The sequence below is a fragment of the Crocodylus porosus genome, unplaced genomic scaffold (genome assembly GCF_001723895.1).
Source record: "Crocodylus porosus isolate Cpor-Errol unplaced genomic scaffold, CroPor_comp1, whole genome shotgun sequence".
NCBI lineage: Eukaryota > Metazoa > Chordata > Crocodylia > Crocodylidae > Crocodylus > Crocodylus porosus.
The window spans coordinates 2,117,697-2,133,841 of NW_017728935.1; the positions used below are offsets into that span (position 1 = coordinate 2,117,697).

Consider the following 16,145-nt stretch of genomic DNA (forward strand, 5'->3'; position numbering starts at 1 on the left):
GGGGTGAGTTCCGGGCGGACGCTCTAGACCGCTGGAGGACTCTTCTTCTACTGCCTTCCCCCCCTCATTGCAGCAGCCTGGTGAATGGCGCCAGAAGCGCAGCCAGGCTCGCACCGCGCAAACCGCCCTCTTCACACTGGTCCGCACTGGGGGGTTGCCTTCCTCTGCCCGGGGGTTTTGGTGCATCCCTGCCCGCCTGGCAGCAGCGGGGCGTGGGTGGCCGCGGCCCCCTGCTTTCCCGGGGCAGGGCTGGCGGGTGTCTGGGGATGTGTCGTGTGGCGCGGAGGTTGGACACGGGTTTCTCTGGGCTGGTTTGGACAGGGCTGATCCTGCCTCCGGCAGGGCTGGGCCTGGAGGTGACCCTGGCGGGCCCGGCCAGCCCCACGGCTCTGCGCCGTGCTACCGCGGCCCGGGCCTGGGGCACCTGCCGCCCTCTGGGGCCCCGGCGCAGACCGAGGAAGAGAAATCCGAAAGCAGCGCAGCCGGGACTGCACCCCGGTGCTGGGGGATCCCAGGGGAAAGACCATCAGGATCCCCTGGACATGCAGCCTGTCCCGGCCCTTTCTCTGGGCTCTCCGCAAGCGCCTGGTCTCCGACGGAAGGGGTTCGGGCGCCGGAAGGACAACAAGCGATCCATCAGTCCGGGTCGAATCGTATTTACTGCTCTGCCCACGCAGACCCGGTCGCACAAACACCCATGCACGTGCCACCCCCTGCGGCACTGAGCAGAGGTCAAGGCCGGGGGCCACCACGCCCAGGGCAGCACATCTGGTGGGGGGCAGGGGGCCAGCAGGCCTCACTTCACAAGTGAGGTGGCGTCTGCGCCCAGCCTGGATGCCGTGCTGGGCTCCCTTCATCAGCCCCTTAAAGCGTCCCTGCATCTTCGCCTTCCTGCGGGAAAAAGATGAGGTGCAGGTCAGGGCAATCTGCGGCAGCCCCGTGTTAGGTGTTGGGGGGTGATGGGGCAGGAGTTGGCCGTGAGGGCAGTTCCTAGCTTTTCCCAGCGGGGGTGGGGGGGTGTCAAGGGTGCTCCCTGTTGCACTGGTCCCTGCCACGAGGCAGAGCCGGGTCACAAGGACGGCTCGAGGATCCAGGGAAGCTGGGACCCAACCCGGGTCTTGCCATGGCCCCTGACTCCCCTCCCCACAGCCGTGGGCAAGGCCACCCCCCAGGTAAGCATCTGTGCTGTACCTCCTGTTGAGCATGGACCTGTTGAAGGTGCAGTAGGCGTAGGGGTCCAGCTGACCGGCCTTCACGTCGTCTCTGCCTTTCTGCAGCACGCACAGGACAGTGGAGACAGATGCCAGCCTGGCGGGGGCCAGTGCCCCCTTGCCCTGAACTCCAGGACCAACACTGCTGCAGTGATGTGGGCTCGAGGCAGGGGGCAGAGGACCTGGGCAACACAGCCCCATGGTACCTCCCAGGCAAGGGGTTTTTAAGCCTCCGCAGAGGTGCTGGGTGCAAGCTGCAGCCAAGCCTGGGGATGGGAACTGGGCTGTGCCAGTGCTCCTGCTGGTACCTGCCCTGCAGGGTCCTGGCTTCAGGGTCTTGCCTCTCTGCTCAGTCTCAGACTGATGCTGCACTGGGGGTAGGAAGGGATTTCCCGCCGTCAGATTGATCTGAACTGGGGGTTTTGCCTTCCTCTGCAGTGGGGGCACAGCCTCTGCCTGGGCTCTCTGGAGCATCCAAGAACCCCTCCTGGGAGCAGCACATCGTTGGTGGCCGCGGCCCCCCTGCTTTCCCGGGGGCAGGGGTGGGGGTGATGCCTGGGGTTGTGTCTGGGTGACTGTTGCGTGGCTCAGTGGTCGGACATGAGGTTTGCCTGGGCTGGTTTGGACAGGGCTGGTTTTGCCTCTGGCAGGGCTGAGCCTGAATGTGACCCTGCAGGTCCTGGCCAGCCCCACGGCTCTGGGACTGCAACAGCCCCTCACCTACTGCAGCTCCAGGCTGGGGCCCTGAATGTCTGGGCTCTGGGCAGCTGCCTCCTCCTGCACCCGGGGCCCCGGGGCAGGGCATGGATGGCACCACGGCACAGGGGTTGCCCAAGTCGGTGCCCTACCTTGCTGCCCCAGAGGCAGGTGCCATAAGGGGCCCTTACCTTGAATGCGTAGTCCTCCTTGTGTCCTGGCGGCGGATGGATTCTGGAGCCTCATACTGCAACACAAGACTCAGGGCAGGTTAGGTAGGGCCCAGACACCGGGGTGGGGGGGGAGCACATCACATCTCAGCAAAGGACAGGGTCCTGCCTGGACAGAGCGGACTGTGCTGGGCCCTGAGTGGGGTGGCCTGGGGCCCGGGGGCCTCGTTAGTCCACAAGCAATACTCAGGCTGGGGCAGAGCGTGCGAGCCATGCGCCAGGGGCTGCCCCAGTGACTGCAGCAGCTGGCAGCCAAGAGCTCACGCTGTCCCAGCCACGTGTCCCGGCCACAGAAAGGTATATGTTCTTTGTCACGTACTTGAAATTGTAAACCGCTGCAATCAATAAATGTTCTCACAGAACGGACTGATCTTGTTCAAGCTTTTATGAAATCCCTGTCACTACCTGGAGTCTAGTGTTAAGTCTGGTAACAAGACGGTGAAGGGTTAACAGGGCTGGGGCAAGACGCCGTCACAGGGCCAGTGTCTCCCATGGGGCATGAGACCCCAAAGCTCCCCATTCTCTTCTCCCAGGCCCCCCAGCCTCCACCCTCATCTGTCCCCTCCGGGTCTCGGAGGCGCCTTGTGACTCTGGCGGCAGGCAGCTGCCCGGCACAGAGCGCGCTGCCTCCACCCGTGGGCCTCAGCCACGCGGATGTTCAGCACACAGCACATGGTAGCACACGGCTGGCAGCAGCACCCACAGCAGCTCGAAGCTCTGGGGAGATGGGGGTCAGCTAGGAAAGCCGCACAGCCCCCCCCCGGGGACACCATGCCTGCCACAGCTACGGGTCAGACGCAAGCTCCCCCACTCCCAGGAGTGTCCGAAGGGCCCAAGCCGGATTCAGCCATGCTGCAACTCCCTGCCCATCCCCTACTCACCAACGATTGTGAATGAACTTCAGCTTTCCATGGAAGTGACGCTTCGTGACATTCGGCAGGCCCTGCAAAGCCTCCAGCTGCCAGTACAGGGATTGTCACCCCTGCCATCCCAACACTCACTGCCTCTCCAGTCCCCACGCCCCATTGCTCTCTGCCCACCACACAAGGTGACCCCCACCCTCTGCAGATGGAGCTGATCTCCCCCAGTATCACCATTCCCCCGCCCTGGACCCTGCGTTGGTGCTGCCCCCACACCCCACAGCAGGGCAATTCAGCCCTCGCCCCCCTGCTTGGCAGTGGCTGAGCTGGGCGGGTGCAATCCTAGGATGTGCTGCAAGCCAGGGCAGTGCAGCTGCTGAGTTCGGAAGGGAGCCCTCCCCCTGCCTCCCACTACGGGAGCCCAGCTCTGTCCCCCCAGGCCGGACTTACCACAGTGGGGATATGTGGGGCCAGCAACCTGCCATCCAAGAGCAGCAGTGCATCCCGAAGGAAGCCGAGCACAGCCGTGACCACGCAGCGGGCGCGGAAACCCAGCAGCATGCAGACGCTGTGCAGCAGGAACTCTGTCTCATCTGGGCCCAGGTGCTCTATGGGGTAGGCAGTGCCGCTGAGGTCGGCACCCACCCTGGGGACCCTGCCCCCCGTGCAGGCCAGGCCCACACCCAGCTGGGGCTGGTGGGCAGGATGGAGCCCCTCTTACTGGCAGAGGGGCTCTGGCTCCGGTAGGTGCCAAGACAGGCTCTGCCAAGCAAGAGCTCTCCTAGATGGGCCCACAGTACCCCAACATCTGCCCCTCTGCTCCCCCAATGGCACCAGGGGGCTGCAAAGAGCCCCTCTGCCATCCTCAAGGGGCTTCGCTCCAGGACCTCCCCCCCCCCAGGTCTGCCCCAGCCATAGGATCCCGTGCCCTGCAGCGTCCAGGCCCCCAGCCCCCATGCCCCAGCAGCCCAGCCTCACCTTTGAAGTTGAAGAGGAGGCGGGTGAGCACCAGCACGGTGCATTTGATCATGCTGACAGAGCCCTTGAGCCCGGGGGGAAACAAGGCACAGGAACCTCTGCATGGCCTCTGCGTGGGGCAGCAGTCAGGTCAGCGAGGGCCATGGCCCCCCCGCGTTGGCTCCTGCCCCGGCAGGTGCCAGGTGCACCCAAGAGCTGCAGCCCAGGCTGCTGCAAGTGACCCACATCCGAGGGAGAGGGTACTGGGAAAGCTCGTCACTGGGAGCAGCCTAGGAGAGGCCATGGCCCTACACAGGGTGGGGGGGCTGCAGGGTGCCAGGGGGGCAGTGAGCAGCTTGAGGTAGGGTGGGGGGGTCTAACCTTGTGGGGTGGGGCCAAAGCACAGGAAGGCCTGGCCCATCTTCACCAGCAGCATGGCAGCGTTCTCGCAGAGGCCCAACACCTTGGTGCACAGAATCACCTAGTGGCATCGGCCACGTGCACGTCCCAGCTCTCCCCCAGGCCAGCAGCAGCTCTGAGCACCCAGGGACCTCATCCCCACCCCAGCTGACCCATGGGGGGAGTCCCTGGAGACACAAACCTATCCAAGCCTAGGGCCTCCTGCCCTGAACCGGGAGGTCCCCAGCCCCTCTCCTTCCCAAGGCTTCCCAGGGTGGGAACTCTCACCCTGTGCAGGAAGCGCTGGATGGTGTGGTACAGGGTGCTCAGGGTTGGCTCGTCAGCGTAGGGCACCATGGCCATGATCAGGTCCAGGTTCGATAGCCTGTGCGGGAGCGGGTGAGCCCGTGGCTGGCCTGGGCGCTGATCCCCAGCTGTCCCCCCCGCAGTGCCCAGATATGGGGGTGAGGGGAATGCTGGGAGCCGGCTGGGTTGGGGGCACACTGGGGGCTCCGGCTAGGCAGCGGTGAGTGCAGCCCCTAAGGGGGGGGGCGGGGGGAGGCAGCGCCTGGGAGTCACCGTGATGGCACAGATGTCACCTGGTGAACTCTACGATGTGGGGACCTCTCCAGAGCAGCATCTTTTCGACATCCTGAAGGAACCTGCACACCGTCTGTGGAGAGCGAGGGCCAGGCCGGGGGGAGTGACCGGTTAGCTGCAGTGCCAGCTCTCCTGGATGCCCTGAGCCCCCCCAGTCTCCCCTGCTGTGCCTGGTTCTGCCTGTCAGGGCGGGAGCATGAGGGACCCCTGGGTCTCAGCTTGGTCCCTTGCATCTCTTGCTCCGGCACCTTCGGCCCCGCTGCAGCCACACTCCCCTTCCCTCCCTGTGGCTCTGCCCAACTTCCACGTGCTTCCACAGCAATCCCAGCCCACGGCTGTGTGGGGCTGGCAGCACCGGGTCCTTCCCCCTGTACCCACAAGGGTGCTCACGGGCCACCCTGCGCTGCCCCCCTCACCTGCCGGTGAGTGATGGTGAGGTAAGTGCGGATGGTGTCCAGCACAGTGTGCTGGTGTGCCCTGTTGCTGTCGGGCTGTCTGTACATGATGAACAAGATGGGCAGGAAGTACTTGGCGAAGTGGCTGACCTCTGCCCGCTCGGCAGCTGGGGATCAAGGGGCAGAGACCGGCGGGGTCTGCACTGGGGCCAGGGCCCTGGCGCCTACCCATGTTCCCCCTCCAGGGCTCCCCTGCGCATGCCAGGCCTGTCCTACAGGAGACAGTGGAGCCCACCTTGGAGAGGGTTTGGGGCAACCGTCCCAGCCTCGCTGCCCCCCACCACTCCTCTGCCCCCGGGGCAGGACACCAGCTGCTCTGAGCCTCCCCCTGCCCACCTTACCTGTCTGGCAGCCTCTGGTGATGAGGGTGCACAGGGCATGGCACACAGTGAGGCGCAGGTCAGGGCGCTCGCTGAGAGTCGTGCCCAGGGCGTGCGCCAGCCTGCTGAAGGAGTTCACCACATCCGTGGGGCACCTGCAAAACACGGGCAGCAGGGACCACACCTGGAAGGCAAACAGACACTAACCGTGGAGAAGGGGCCACAAGAGGCCGGCCTCCCAGCACTGACAAGAGGGGGTCCCCCACTGCTCAGCCCAGCTTTCAGTGCTGGAGCCAGGGAGGGTAAAAGGCCCAGAGATTAGGGGTTTCTAGTCTGGGATGGTTTGGACAGGGCTGCCGGCCTCAGGCAGGGGTGTGGCCCCTGTGGGTCCCTGGCAGGCTCTGGGGCTACATGAGTGAAAGGCCTGCTAGCAGATATTAGATGGGGAAGACAGGCATGGGGAGTGGAGGGGTCTGTGTCAGAGAGCCCCGAACCTCCCAGCCCTGGAAGCTGCCATGAGAAAGGAGCAGGGGGCAATTCTGGCTAGGCCTGCTTCATCCTGCCCTGCAGCACCTATCCTCTGCCGTGGTGAGAGACAGGACACCGGGCTGCACAGAGCCATGGTAGGTCTCATGTTCCCCAGGGGATCCTGGCACCCACTGCCGCACCCCCTCCACAGTTTCATCAGCTCTGCCGGAGCCTGGAGCTCGGGACCCTGGGGGTGCCTGCTGGCCATGCCGGCGAGCCACTGTTCACCTGCCCCTCTAGCTCCTTGTAGATCTCGGACTTCAGCTTCATCCTGTCTCGAGCGAGCTCCGTGGCTGCAGCAGAAAGAACGAGACGTAAGCCTGGTGGGAGCGGGCTTCAGCATGTGCGCATGGGTATGCCCGTGGGTATGGCAGGGGAAGGGGAGGCAGGCACCCTGGGGGGCAGCAGGGCGAACTCTGCCGTGGAGGGGGGCAGCTGGGCCTTAGAGAGCAAGGGACGTCAGCATCCCTGAGACAGAGAGCCCCAGCTGGGGAGACGAGCTGAGTCCAGCTGGCCCAGCCAGAGCTGCCCAAGGGCCAAGCGTACTCAGCCTGGGGGTGCAGGGGGACAGGGCCAGCAGGACCCCCCGCCCCCTCCACCCAGCAGCACCAGCCTCGCGGTCCAGTGCTGCCTACTTCACCCAGGGGTGGGGAATCCCCACGCAGCCACGGACTGGGCTCGGGCTGACGGAGCCGAGCCGGAGCCGGCGCTCTCCCTTCTGGTCCCCTCTTACCTCTGCCCTTCAGGGCAGCCGCCAGTGGCAGGAAGTAGTGAATGGAGAAGCCGAGCCGGGCACTGCGGATGTGGTCCTGCAGCACGGGCAGCAGCCAGCTGCGGGAGAAGTCCAGTATCTCCCTGGCAGGAGGGTGCAGGTCAGCCAGGCTGGGCGCAGACAAGCCAGGGCAGGTGCCACAGCACCCAGCTAGGATGAGGCCAACCTTGCCTGAAACCCACAGGTCCCAGCTCCTCATCACTGCAGGCGGGACCCACTGGGGTGGGGAGCACGGAGCAGGGGCTGGCTGGGAAAGGGCAGGAGCCAAGGTGGCTGCACAGAGACCCCTGGAGCCAGAGCCTCGCTAGAGCTGCTCCCCTGCCAGCAGCGCAGAGAGTCTTACCCTCCCTTCAGGCCAGCTGACCCAAAGGCCCTCGTGTTGGGACACAGATCCCAGGGCAGGGAGGGAGGCCGGGGGCCATCACACTGCTCCTGAGCCTCGGCCCCTGGCTGAAGCACTACAAATCTGCGGGCAGAGCCTGCACTGCCCGAGTCCTCAGTGGAAGGGGGACGGGGGGCGGGGAGGGCTGGACTCGGTGCTCAGCCAGCAGCCCACTCCTGGGGGCTCCTACTGCGGCACGCAAAGAGCCCCTCTGGGATCCCAGAAACTGAGGTGCTCCCCTCTCCCAGCCCGTGCCTGCCCATGCAGGCCCAGGCTCAGCAGCTGTAGGGGGGGGCTGCTTCCCCCCCACGGCTCTCCTTGGCTGCAGAGGCACGAGCCAGGACCTGGCAGCTGCCTGGGACAAAAACCTGGGAGCCTCTGCCTTCCCCACCCTGGGTGAGGCAAGAGCCCTTGCCGGGCCCAGACCTTGCGGCAAGCCCCTACTCACTCCCTGCTCTTGATAGCCAGGGGCACGGCCTCCAACAGCACCTCGGGACCCAAGGCGCTCACGGCAGCCCCCACCGCCTTGTCCGGCTCAGTCACATCAGGGAAATCCAGGGACAGACGCAATCTGCACAGGGTCTTCAGGCACTGTGGGGGGAGGAGGGACATGGTCATGGGGTGCCCAACAACTCTCCCATCCTCTCCACACCCCACACGGATGTGGCCAGTGCTGGGGAGCACCAGCCAGCACCATGCCAGGACACAAGCGGAGGCAAAAGCCCCCGCTACCCCTTTCCGTGTCATCAGGGCAGAGCCAGGCCCTGTGCTGGGATCTGGGACCCCCTCACCACGGGTCCACAGTCACTCAGAGGAGCAGGAGGCCACCCCACGCCACCCTGCCCTCGCCCCCTGCGTGGCAGAGGCCACAGCCTGGCCTGGTGCCACGCCGCCCACGCAGCCCTCAGGCTGACACAGCCCACTGAACTCCGCCCCGGGAACCCCCAGGGCAGCTTTCACGTGCCCAGGCCCACGCGGGGGCACAGGCCGTCGTGCAGAAAGTGTCAATGCTGCAGCGCACTGCGCAGGGCAGTTACGAGGCCCTGAAACGGACAGCCTCCCTGCCCCAGTCCCAGCCCCTCACCTTCCTCATGATGGGGTGACCCTGCTTCCCGCACGCCTTGAAGAAGACCTGCAGCACCTGCAGCACCGGTGCCCGCACCTTACGGTACCGGTACGTCAGCCCGTCCTCCACCGCCCTGCACGGACAGGAGGCAGGAAACTCAGCGCGGCCCCCAGCGGGGCAGGGAGCAGCTGCCTGACCCAGCCGGGGTGCGTGGGCCAGACGCACCACGAGAACCGTGGGGGCTTCTCCCAGCTACGAGAGCCTGGACGCAGAGAACACGGGTGGGGGTACCTGAGGCCCCAAAGAGACAGCCCCCCCCCCCGCACCTGAACATCTCGCAGAGAGAGGCAGCAGGGCCGGAGGCAGAGGTGGAGATGGGCCCCAGGTTGGCCATGTGGGGGACCACGCACTTGTTCAGCAGCATCTGTAGGGGCCAGAGGGAGTCAGCCAGACTGGACCCCTCGTGGCCTGTCCCCTGCCCCACTGGCCCACCCTGCTTAGCTCCCCACCCTCCACTGGGGAACAGGCCCTGGAGGCTCCAGCCCCAGCGTGCAGCACTCCACCGTCAGCCCAGGGCACTGGGGGTGGAGACCCTGCCCCGGCCCTGCTGGCTGGGCTCCCAGATGTGCCTGCCGCCCCCGACCCCCATGACCTGGGCCTGGTACCTTGAGGGTCTCTGCGGCAGCTGACGGCACCTGGGGGTGCGGCAACAAGAAGAGGGTCATAGTGGCTGCGAAGAGCCGGGGCAGGTGCTTCCAACACAGCTCCATCTGCAGCCTGCAACACAGATGGGGCTAACAGAGTCCCTGCCCCTCAACCCCAAGACCCCCAGGCGGACGGGAGTGAGCCTAGTGCTGTCAGCCTGGCACCGCCTACCCCCTCCCATGGCCACTTCCAGGCTGGACTGGACCAGAACAGCAAGAGCCACTGCCCCGGGACAGGCCAGGACCCCAATTTCCAGCCAGGCCAGCTCCAGGCTCCGAGGCAGGCAGTGGGAGGCGCTGCGTGGCACAGCGTGCATAGAGGGACCCTTCCCATGCCCCAGCAGGCGCAGGGTCAGGAGCTCGCACCTGCCCAGGTGGATGTGGGCCCTCTCCATGACATCCAGCCAGGTCACCGTGGGCTGCAGATTGCTCTCGCTGGGCAAATAGTCGTACAGCGCCTGTGGCAGGGCAGAGGGTGTGAGCGGGGCCCAGCCATGGCCTCTCCCCCACGGTCCCCCGGCAATGCCCCAACACCACCCCCATGCTCACCTCAATGATCTGGGCATTGAGCTCGACAGGGAGGCAGGTGTGACTGGACTGGGCACTGAAGAGGCAGTGGAAGATCTGCATGGTGGACTTCATTACCAGCTGCAAGGGCCAGGGTGTCAGAGGGTAGGGAGGTGTTGGTGCCAGGCAGTGTCCCGTAGGGCCCCAGGTCCACAAGGCAGGTGCCCTCCCCATCAGGGCAGTCCATCAGGACCCCCTGCACCTCCCAAGCATCCCAGCACCAGGCCCGCTCCTAGCAGAGCCTGCAGCGCAGCCCCATGGCCAGGGATGGGGGGGTCCAGCTCTGTCCCAAGCGGCACCTGGGGCTCCCTGCACGTACCCCAACACGTTGCATCCCCTGGCCAGCCCTGGCCTGGGCTCCAAAGGCACAGCATTGGGAGGGGGGTGCTGGTAACAGCCGGTATCTGCCCCCTGCCCTGGACAAGGCCTCACCATTTGCCCAAGGCTCATGACGTGGAGCAAGGTCTCGCAGTAGAGACTCATGGTGGCCCTGGGCAGGCAGGGCAGCAGGTCATGCAGCAGTGTCAACACATCCAGGATGGCCATGGCCTCCCTGGTGCCTGGGGGCGGTCAAGTAGGCAGCGAGCGTGTACGAAAGCAGCAGCCCTGGCTCATCCTAGCCACTGCCCCAAATCCCTCCCAGCCACCCGTTCTCCAGCACGCTCCTAGCCTGGCCCAGCTCCCCTGAGCTGCCGCCCTGGAGTCACGAACTGCCCCAGTGCCATCATACCCCCCAGCCCCTGTTACCCGCCTCCACAGCGTCGTGGTCCCCCCCAACCGCCCCGTACCTCCAGCCCTACTGATCTCCTGCGCGCAGAACTTGACGGTGACACGCACGGCCCGGCGGGACGCGGGGGACATGACCTCAAACAGCACGGACGAGATGCCGCACCGCGCCGCCTTCTGCACCTGTGGGGGCGGGGAGCGGGGCAGGACAACGCCCAGGGCCAGGAGCCTGCTAGCCCAGGCTTAGCGCTGCCGGGGCATGGCAGGGACCAGACCTGCAGGGAGGCTCCAGGCGGCGCCGGGGCTGAGCTGACGCAGGGGCCATGGGACAAGGGGACTCACCTGGGGCTCAGTGTGGAGCGTGAAGCTGAGCAGGTGTTGGTAGGCCTGCCGCATGACAAGTTTGTTCCAGGGAACCAGTTTCCGCAGCAGCGTGGCCAGGCAGGAGAGGACCTGTTGGGGAGACCCAGGGGGTTGCTGGCACAGGGCCCGCAGAGCCAGCGCGGCACGAGACCCGACCCTCACCCCCAGCAGCCTGCACGTGCCCTCCTCCCACCACCCTCAGGCCTCTGCCCGGGCACCAGCAGGGTGAACGCCCAGCGCCCCCCAGTGCAATAAGCTGCACTACACCTTGTCGTGGCAGCATCTGGGGGGGCTGACACCCCCTGCTGCCAGCCCCCACCCCCAGCTCAGGAGGGCACAACGGGCCCCACAGCACCCAGAGGGGAGCCCCAGGCCAGCCAGGCCCGAGGAAAGGGCTTTGAGGTCCTAGGGTAGCTCTCGCTGCCCTCCCACCCAGGGCCGCTCACCGAGCACAGGGCAGAGCTGGAGCTGCTGCAAGCCAGAGAGGCCAGGATGCTCCTGAAGGTTTTTGAGGTGTCCAAGAACCATCTCCTCAGCATGGGCGCTGGGACCCTGGTGGAGACAGGGGCATTGGCATGGCCACGGGGGTCAGGGGCATGGGAACAGGCAGCGCTCAGAGCTGTCTGCTCCCCCCAGCCCTCGGGCCCTCCCCCCGCTGCTGCCTTTGCCCAGCGCGGCATCACCTGCTCTGCCCCACAAAGCCCAGGACAGCGCTGCCCCGGGCAGGCGACGCGAACGGGGGCACTCACCGTTCCAGCACCAGGCTGAGCGGCTTGGCGGCGGCAGCCAGCGACTCTGGGCACCCCGTGGTCCTCACCACGTCCGTCTGGAGACGGGACACGGGCGAGCGAGGCCTCCTGGGCACGGGTGCACAGCCCAGTCTCAGGGCAGCCCAAGCCGGGAGCAGGGGGATCTGCCTCTGGCCAAAGCCCGCCAGCTGCCCTGAGCCTGCCGAGGTGAGGTGGGGGGCACTGGGAGCTGCTCCCTGACCCCCCTGTGCCAGGTGGAGCAGAAAGCAGCCCCCACCCCACAGCTGCACCTGCCCGGGCCCTGTGACCAAGGCACCTGGGGATGCTGCAGGCTGCAGCTGAGCACTCCAGCCCTCGGGGCAGCCCAGAACCCCCCCCAGGCAAGGCCAGCCCTTGGGGCGGACAACTAGCAGGGGGCATGGCTGCCCTGGCCTAGCACCGACGCAGGACACCTACCTGGACACGGGCTTTGGGGACCCTGGGCACTTCCCGGAGCTCAGGCCTCGGCAGCTCCTCGTGGCTGAGCTGGGTGGGGAGCGCCATGCCCCCGTGCCCAGCCCAGGTCCGTGACCCCTGAACCGCCCAGCCCAGCCCTGCTGGGCCGCGGGCACTCACCAGCACAGCAAAGTAGTTGGTCACTCCCTCAGTGCAGTCCTCAGCGCGGATCTCTTTTGGGACAGCCGCCAACACCCCGCGGAGCTGCGGGCACGGAGCGGGGAGGGAAGCTCAGGCCTGGCCCCAGCCCGATCCATGAACACACCCCAGCCTGGAGGCTGCGGCACCTGCAGCCACTCAAGGGGGGAAGCCCTTGGCCCCAGCAGAGAGCACCCCAAGCAGGGGCCTGAGAGCACCCCCTTCTCCACAGCCCCAGCCCCAGCCCCAGCCACCTCCTCATGCTCAGTGGAGCTGCTGGGCCCACACAAGCACGGCAGCCGCCAGAAGGTGACTTTGGTGCAGTAGCTTGGGCCGCTCAGGAAGGTGACCGAGGACCTATCAGTCTGGGCCTCGCAACCATCCTGCTCCTCCATGCGGGGCTGGGCAACCTCGCCCACCCTCAGAAAGCCTGACTGCAGTTCATCAGGCAGCTTCGCAGCATCCATGGCCAAGTCGCTCTTCTCTGCCAAACAAACGGACAGACAGACACAGGGGTCGGCGCCGGAAGCACAGCAGGAGGGCAGTCACCTGGCAAGGCTGGGAGATCTCTGCCCGCCCCAGGCTGGCTGACTCCTGAGCCTTGCCCTCCTTCCCCACCATGCCCTCTTATGTTCCCCTGTTACTGATCAGCCGGCGGTCCCCAAGCGTCTCCTTGCAAGGTGCCTCGTCTCCCTGGGGCCGCAGCACTGGCAGCCAGGACCTCGCGTGGGATGAGCCACAACAAAATGCCTGGAGGCAGCCGGGGACACAGCCCTGCCCGATGGAAAAGGCACTGCCTTGGATGGGTTCCCTGGGAGAAAGGTCCCTGCCCCTGGTCTCCAGCAGCCCTGGGGTCAGTGCCCTCGACACAGCCTGGTTTAGGCTTCCGTGACTCAAAGCTCAAGCCAGGGAAGTCTGTCTGGGGGCTGTCACTGCTGAAGTTCGAGCCAGAGCCCCCACTGCCACCCCCAGGGCGTCAGGGGCAGGACTGTGGCACCAAGCCCCTTCGCAGTGGGGTCTGAACCCAGAGCATGCCGGTGCTGCTGCTCTTGCACATCCAAGATACTGTCCTGTCCATGCCCCAGGTTCACCCCCCTCCCCCGCACGGCGGCAGCAGAAGGGCCAGGACCCCTGTGCTGGGCTCTGCACCCCCTGCACCAGCCCCAGCGAGAACCAGGCTCCCAGGGGCCTGTGCACCCCCTCCTCTGTACGCACCGCCTGCGTTCTTGCTTGCCAGATGCAATTTGTGTTTTAACACAGTCAAATGCCATGCCAGCTGGCCAAGGAGGGGGCATGGCCAAGTGATCTGCCCAGCTCCTGGCTCCGAGTGCAGGGGGACAGGGCCGGGGAGGAGAGACGGCTGATGAGGGTTTCCCCGTCCCCAGAGAGCCCCCAGCTGGGAGCCCCCTTCAGGGGCCCGGACTGAGGAGGGGGCATGGCTAGAGGACCAGCTCCAGGCACAGGGAAAGAAGGAGAAACACCCCATGGGGGGCTTCCCTCCTCCCCCTTCCCCAGCATGTCTACCAGGCTGGAGGCTGAAGAGGGGCAGCTGGGGAAACTGCCCTCTCCTGGCTCTGTGCTGGCCCGGTGCCCCGCTCCTGGTGTGGGCCACTGCTGGGTCCCCCGTCACTTTTGAAAAGCAAATGTCAGTGCACTGCAAAGATCAGGTGAGCCCTGGGGCTTTTTCATGGGTAACTGGTGCCACCCAAGTCTCGGGGGGGGGCAACCAGATCACTGACGGGGGTAGGGACCCCTAGCAGCCGATTGCCAAGCCAGACATCGTCAGCGGTGAAACCAGAAGCGCACTTCTGCCGGCACTTCCAGTTTTGCGGCTGGAGTTTCCGGGGGGTGCACGGCCGGTCTCAGGGGATGCATGTGCACACCTACGCGTCACCAATGGGCTTTTCGACTGTCTGCATGTCAGCGCAAATTGCTTAACAGGGCCCCCCACCGACTCCTAAGTTGCTCAGGTCATCGGTGGGACCGAAGAAAGCCCATTAACAAAATCAGCTTCGCTTCAGTCAGTCCTTGTGCAAAGGAAAGGCGAACCATCAAGTTCCCTTCCTTGTGCTTCCCTCGATTAATAAGTCTCTCAATAAACTGTATAGTCCTCAAGTTCAACTGGCCCCGCTGATCTGCCCAGGTCCCTTCCAGCCTTACAATCTATGGATCTGTCCCCCCCGGGTTGTTAGCCCACCCTCGCACCCCGAGTCGGGGCTGGGGACCCCCCTGGCATAGAGGCTTTTCCTTCTACCACCCCCCACCCCGTACGTCAGGGGAAAGTCCCAGCTATCCAACAACAGAAAAACACATCAGACAGAAACGAAAGCGATTTTGCAAGGCGACAGGCCCCTTTTAAAGACTCACAGGCCAATGTAACAGAGGCTGCCTGCTCTTTTCACACTCTGCCACCTCCCAGCTTTCTTCCTGGCACCACTGGCTTGGACAGATGATTCGTCAGCCACCCTGGCCTGGGGGGCTGCTCGCTCCTCTGATGGCAAAGGGGATGCTCTAGCTCCTCTTCTGCGTGCCAGGGCAGCTTTGGTCCTGCCCTGTCCCAGACGGAGAGTTTTCAGGCTCCCCGGACAAGGAGCGAGCAGGAACTCAGAGCCTCCAGCCACTCCCGAAGCACTTCCCCTCCTACCGAAATGAAAACCACTTCCTTTTGTATGCCTTTTTTTTTTTTGGAATGATCCTTTTTTTAGCAACAGTTCTGCAGCTCTTCTTACCTTCTTCCCCAGCAAAGGCAAACATTGTATAAATACTAGTGAATTGCCCATCAAGAATGACAGAGGAATTTCAAAGAACAAAAACAAACAGGTTTTACTTTTTATATCAAATAAATTTAATATTTATCAAACTTGAATAACAGAGGCTGAACATTTTGAAGACACCAGTCCCTCCCTCCGCTTGCTCTCACCCTCCTGGGGTGCCTCTTTGCTAGGCAAGGGCAGATGAGCTCCGCGCCTTGCAACAGCTGCCCACGCCCCGGGGCTTCCTTCGTGCCACCCCCAGCTCCGTCCTTCCCTGCTCAGGGCTTGGGATGGGGCCACCGCTGCCCACCCACTGCCTTGTGCCTCTGCCCGGCTCCTGCTTTTCCTCAGCTGGCCCCTCCCTCTGCCCTCTCCTCTTGGGAGGAGCTCAGTAGAAACAGCCCCCGCCCCTGACTTTTTCCCCCCAAGTAGGGATCATCCTGACATGGCCACTAAACAAATGCTAAGGTTTAGCAAAGAAATTTCTCTGAAGACACACGCACTCTCTCTCTTGCAGTTTTCAAGGTATTCGCATTTAAAGAGCGTTATGGACCGACAGACACAGCCTGTGCCCTTTATATAGAGATTTTCAGCTCCTCCCTCCATTGCACAAATTAATGGACTGACCTCCTACTTCAGCAGCACCTGCATTCAACCGTACAGCAGTTTGGACCTGGGGATATTCCTTCCACCCAGACCAGCTTCCCCAGATGAAAATGTTGGGGGCTGGGGAACTGTGACATTTTACTATATGTATTTAGGTGCAAAGTGAATCAATCACCTGCCAACATCCTATTATTGTGACAATGGCAAAGAATGAATTTCTGCAAACCCGGAACAAGAAACTTTACTGAAATAATCAGAACGGCGTTATCGCCAAAGTCTCTCTGTGTTTCTGTTTCACTACAAAGCTTCTGCCCAGACCTTTTCCCAGTCTCCTACTTGCCTGGATTCCAGCTACATAGCTCAAGAAACCGCATGCATATCCTTCCCGCGGTCTGCACCAAGACCAGATGCCAGACTAACGTGGGAAATACCATACAGACAGCGCAAAATGTCCAGGCATGTAAAAATAGATTCAAACATGGGAACATTTCTGCAAAAGGCTGTGTAAGACCCCTTCCAGCTCTGCACCCCAAACTCCTTACCCCTTCCACTGTAGCAGCACCACGAG

General features: G+C 64.1%; 2 protein-coding genes across 4 annotated transcripts in view; both read right to left on the bottom strand.

The window, feature by feature from the left end:
* The window catches only part of SNRPE (small nuclear ribonucleoprotein polypeptide E), a 6,650-nt gene extending 3,092 nt beyond the window's left edge, over positions 1-3,558 (bottom strand). The window contains exons 1-3 of the mRNA XM_019546485.1: positions 3,448-3,558; positions 2,099-2,154; positions 1,192-1,308 (exon numbers count right to left, since the gene is read on the bottom strand). Coding sequence (XP_019402030.1) covers positions 1,192-1,308; positions 2,099-2,154; positions 3,448-3,558 — 284 coding nt within the window. The remainder of the gene's footprint in view (positions 1-1,191; positions 1,309-2,098; positions 2,155-3,447) is intronic.
* Positions 3,507-15,041, bottom strand: LOC109317756 (RRP12-like protein). 3 transcript variants are annotated; one of them, XM_019546610.1, is made up of 23 exons: positions 14,586-15,036; positions 12,473-12,702; positions 12,201-12,284; positions 11,586-11,662; positions 11,283-11,388; positions 10,816-10,926; positions 10,536-10,656; positions 10,180-10,307; positions 9,730-9,828; positions 9,547-9,638; positions 9,142-9,253; positions 8,803-8,900; positions 8,495-8,609; positions 7,859-8,001; positions 6,990-7,111; positions 6,485-6,549; positions 5,750-5,912; positions 5,370-5,515; positions 4,953-5,026; positions 4,647-4,738; positions 4,336-4,419; positions 3,976-4,084; positions 3,507-3,605 (listed from the first exon to the last, which is right to left on the bottom strand). In XM_019546610.1, the coding sequence occupies exons 2-23, from the start codon at positions 12,683-12,685 to the stop codon at positions 3,587-3,589; spliced, it is 2,373 nt and encodes a 790-aa protein (XP_019402155.1). In that variant the 5' UTR covers positions 12,686-12,702; positions 14,586-15,036; the 3' UTR covers positions 3,507-3,586. The 3 variants fall into 3 exon arrangements, with proteins under 3 accessions (XP_019402155.1, XP_019402154.1, XP_019402156.1); XM_019546609.1 differs by having other exon boundaries at positions 4,336-4,417; positions 4,642-4,738; XM_019546611.1 differs by lacking the exons at positions 3,507-3,605; positions 3,976-4,084; positions 5,370-5,515 and having other exon boundaries at positions 14,586-15,041.
* Between the last annotated feature and the right edge of the window lie 1,104 nt (positions 15,042-16,145).

Bases quoted from the DNA above. Each gene is read 5' to 3' on its own strand.
- LOC109317756 (XM_019546609.1), bottom strand. From the start codon at position 12,685: ATGGATGCTGCGAAGCTGCCTGATGAACTGCAGTCAGGCTTTCTGAGG. The intron at 10,927-11,282 runs GTGAGCGGCCCT...TCTCCCCAACAG, and splicing joins CCAGCTCTGCCCTGTGCTCG to GTCCTCTCCTGCCTGGCCAC. The intron at 9,829-10,179 runs GTGAGGCCTTGT...TGGCCCTTGCAG, and splicing joins TCATGAGCCTTGGGCAAATG to CTGGTAATGAAGTCCACCAT.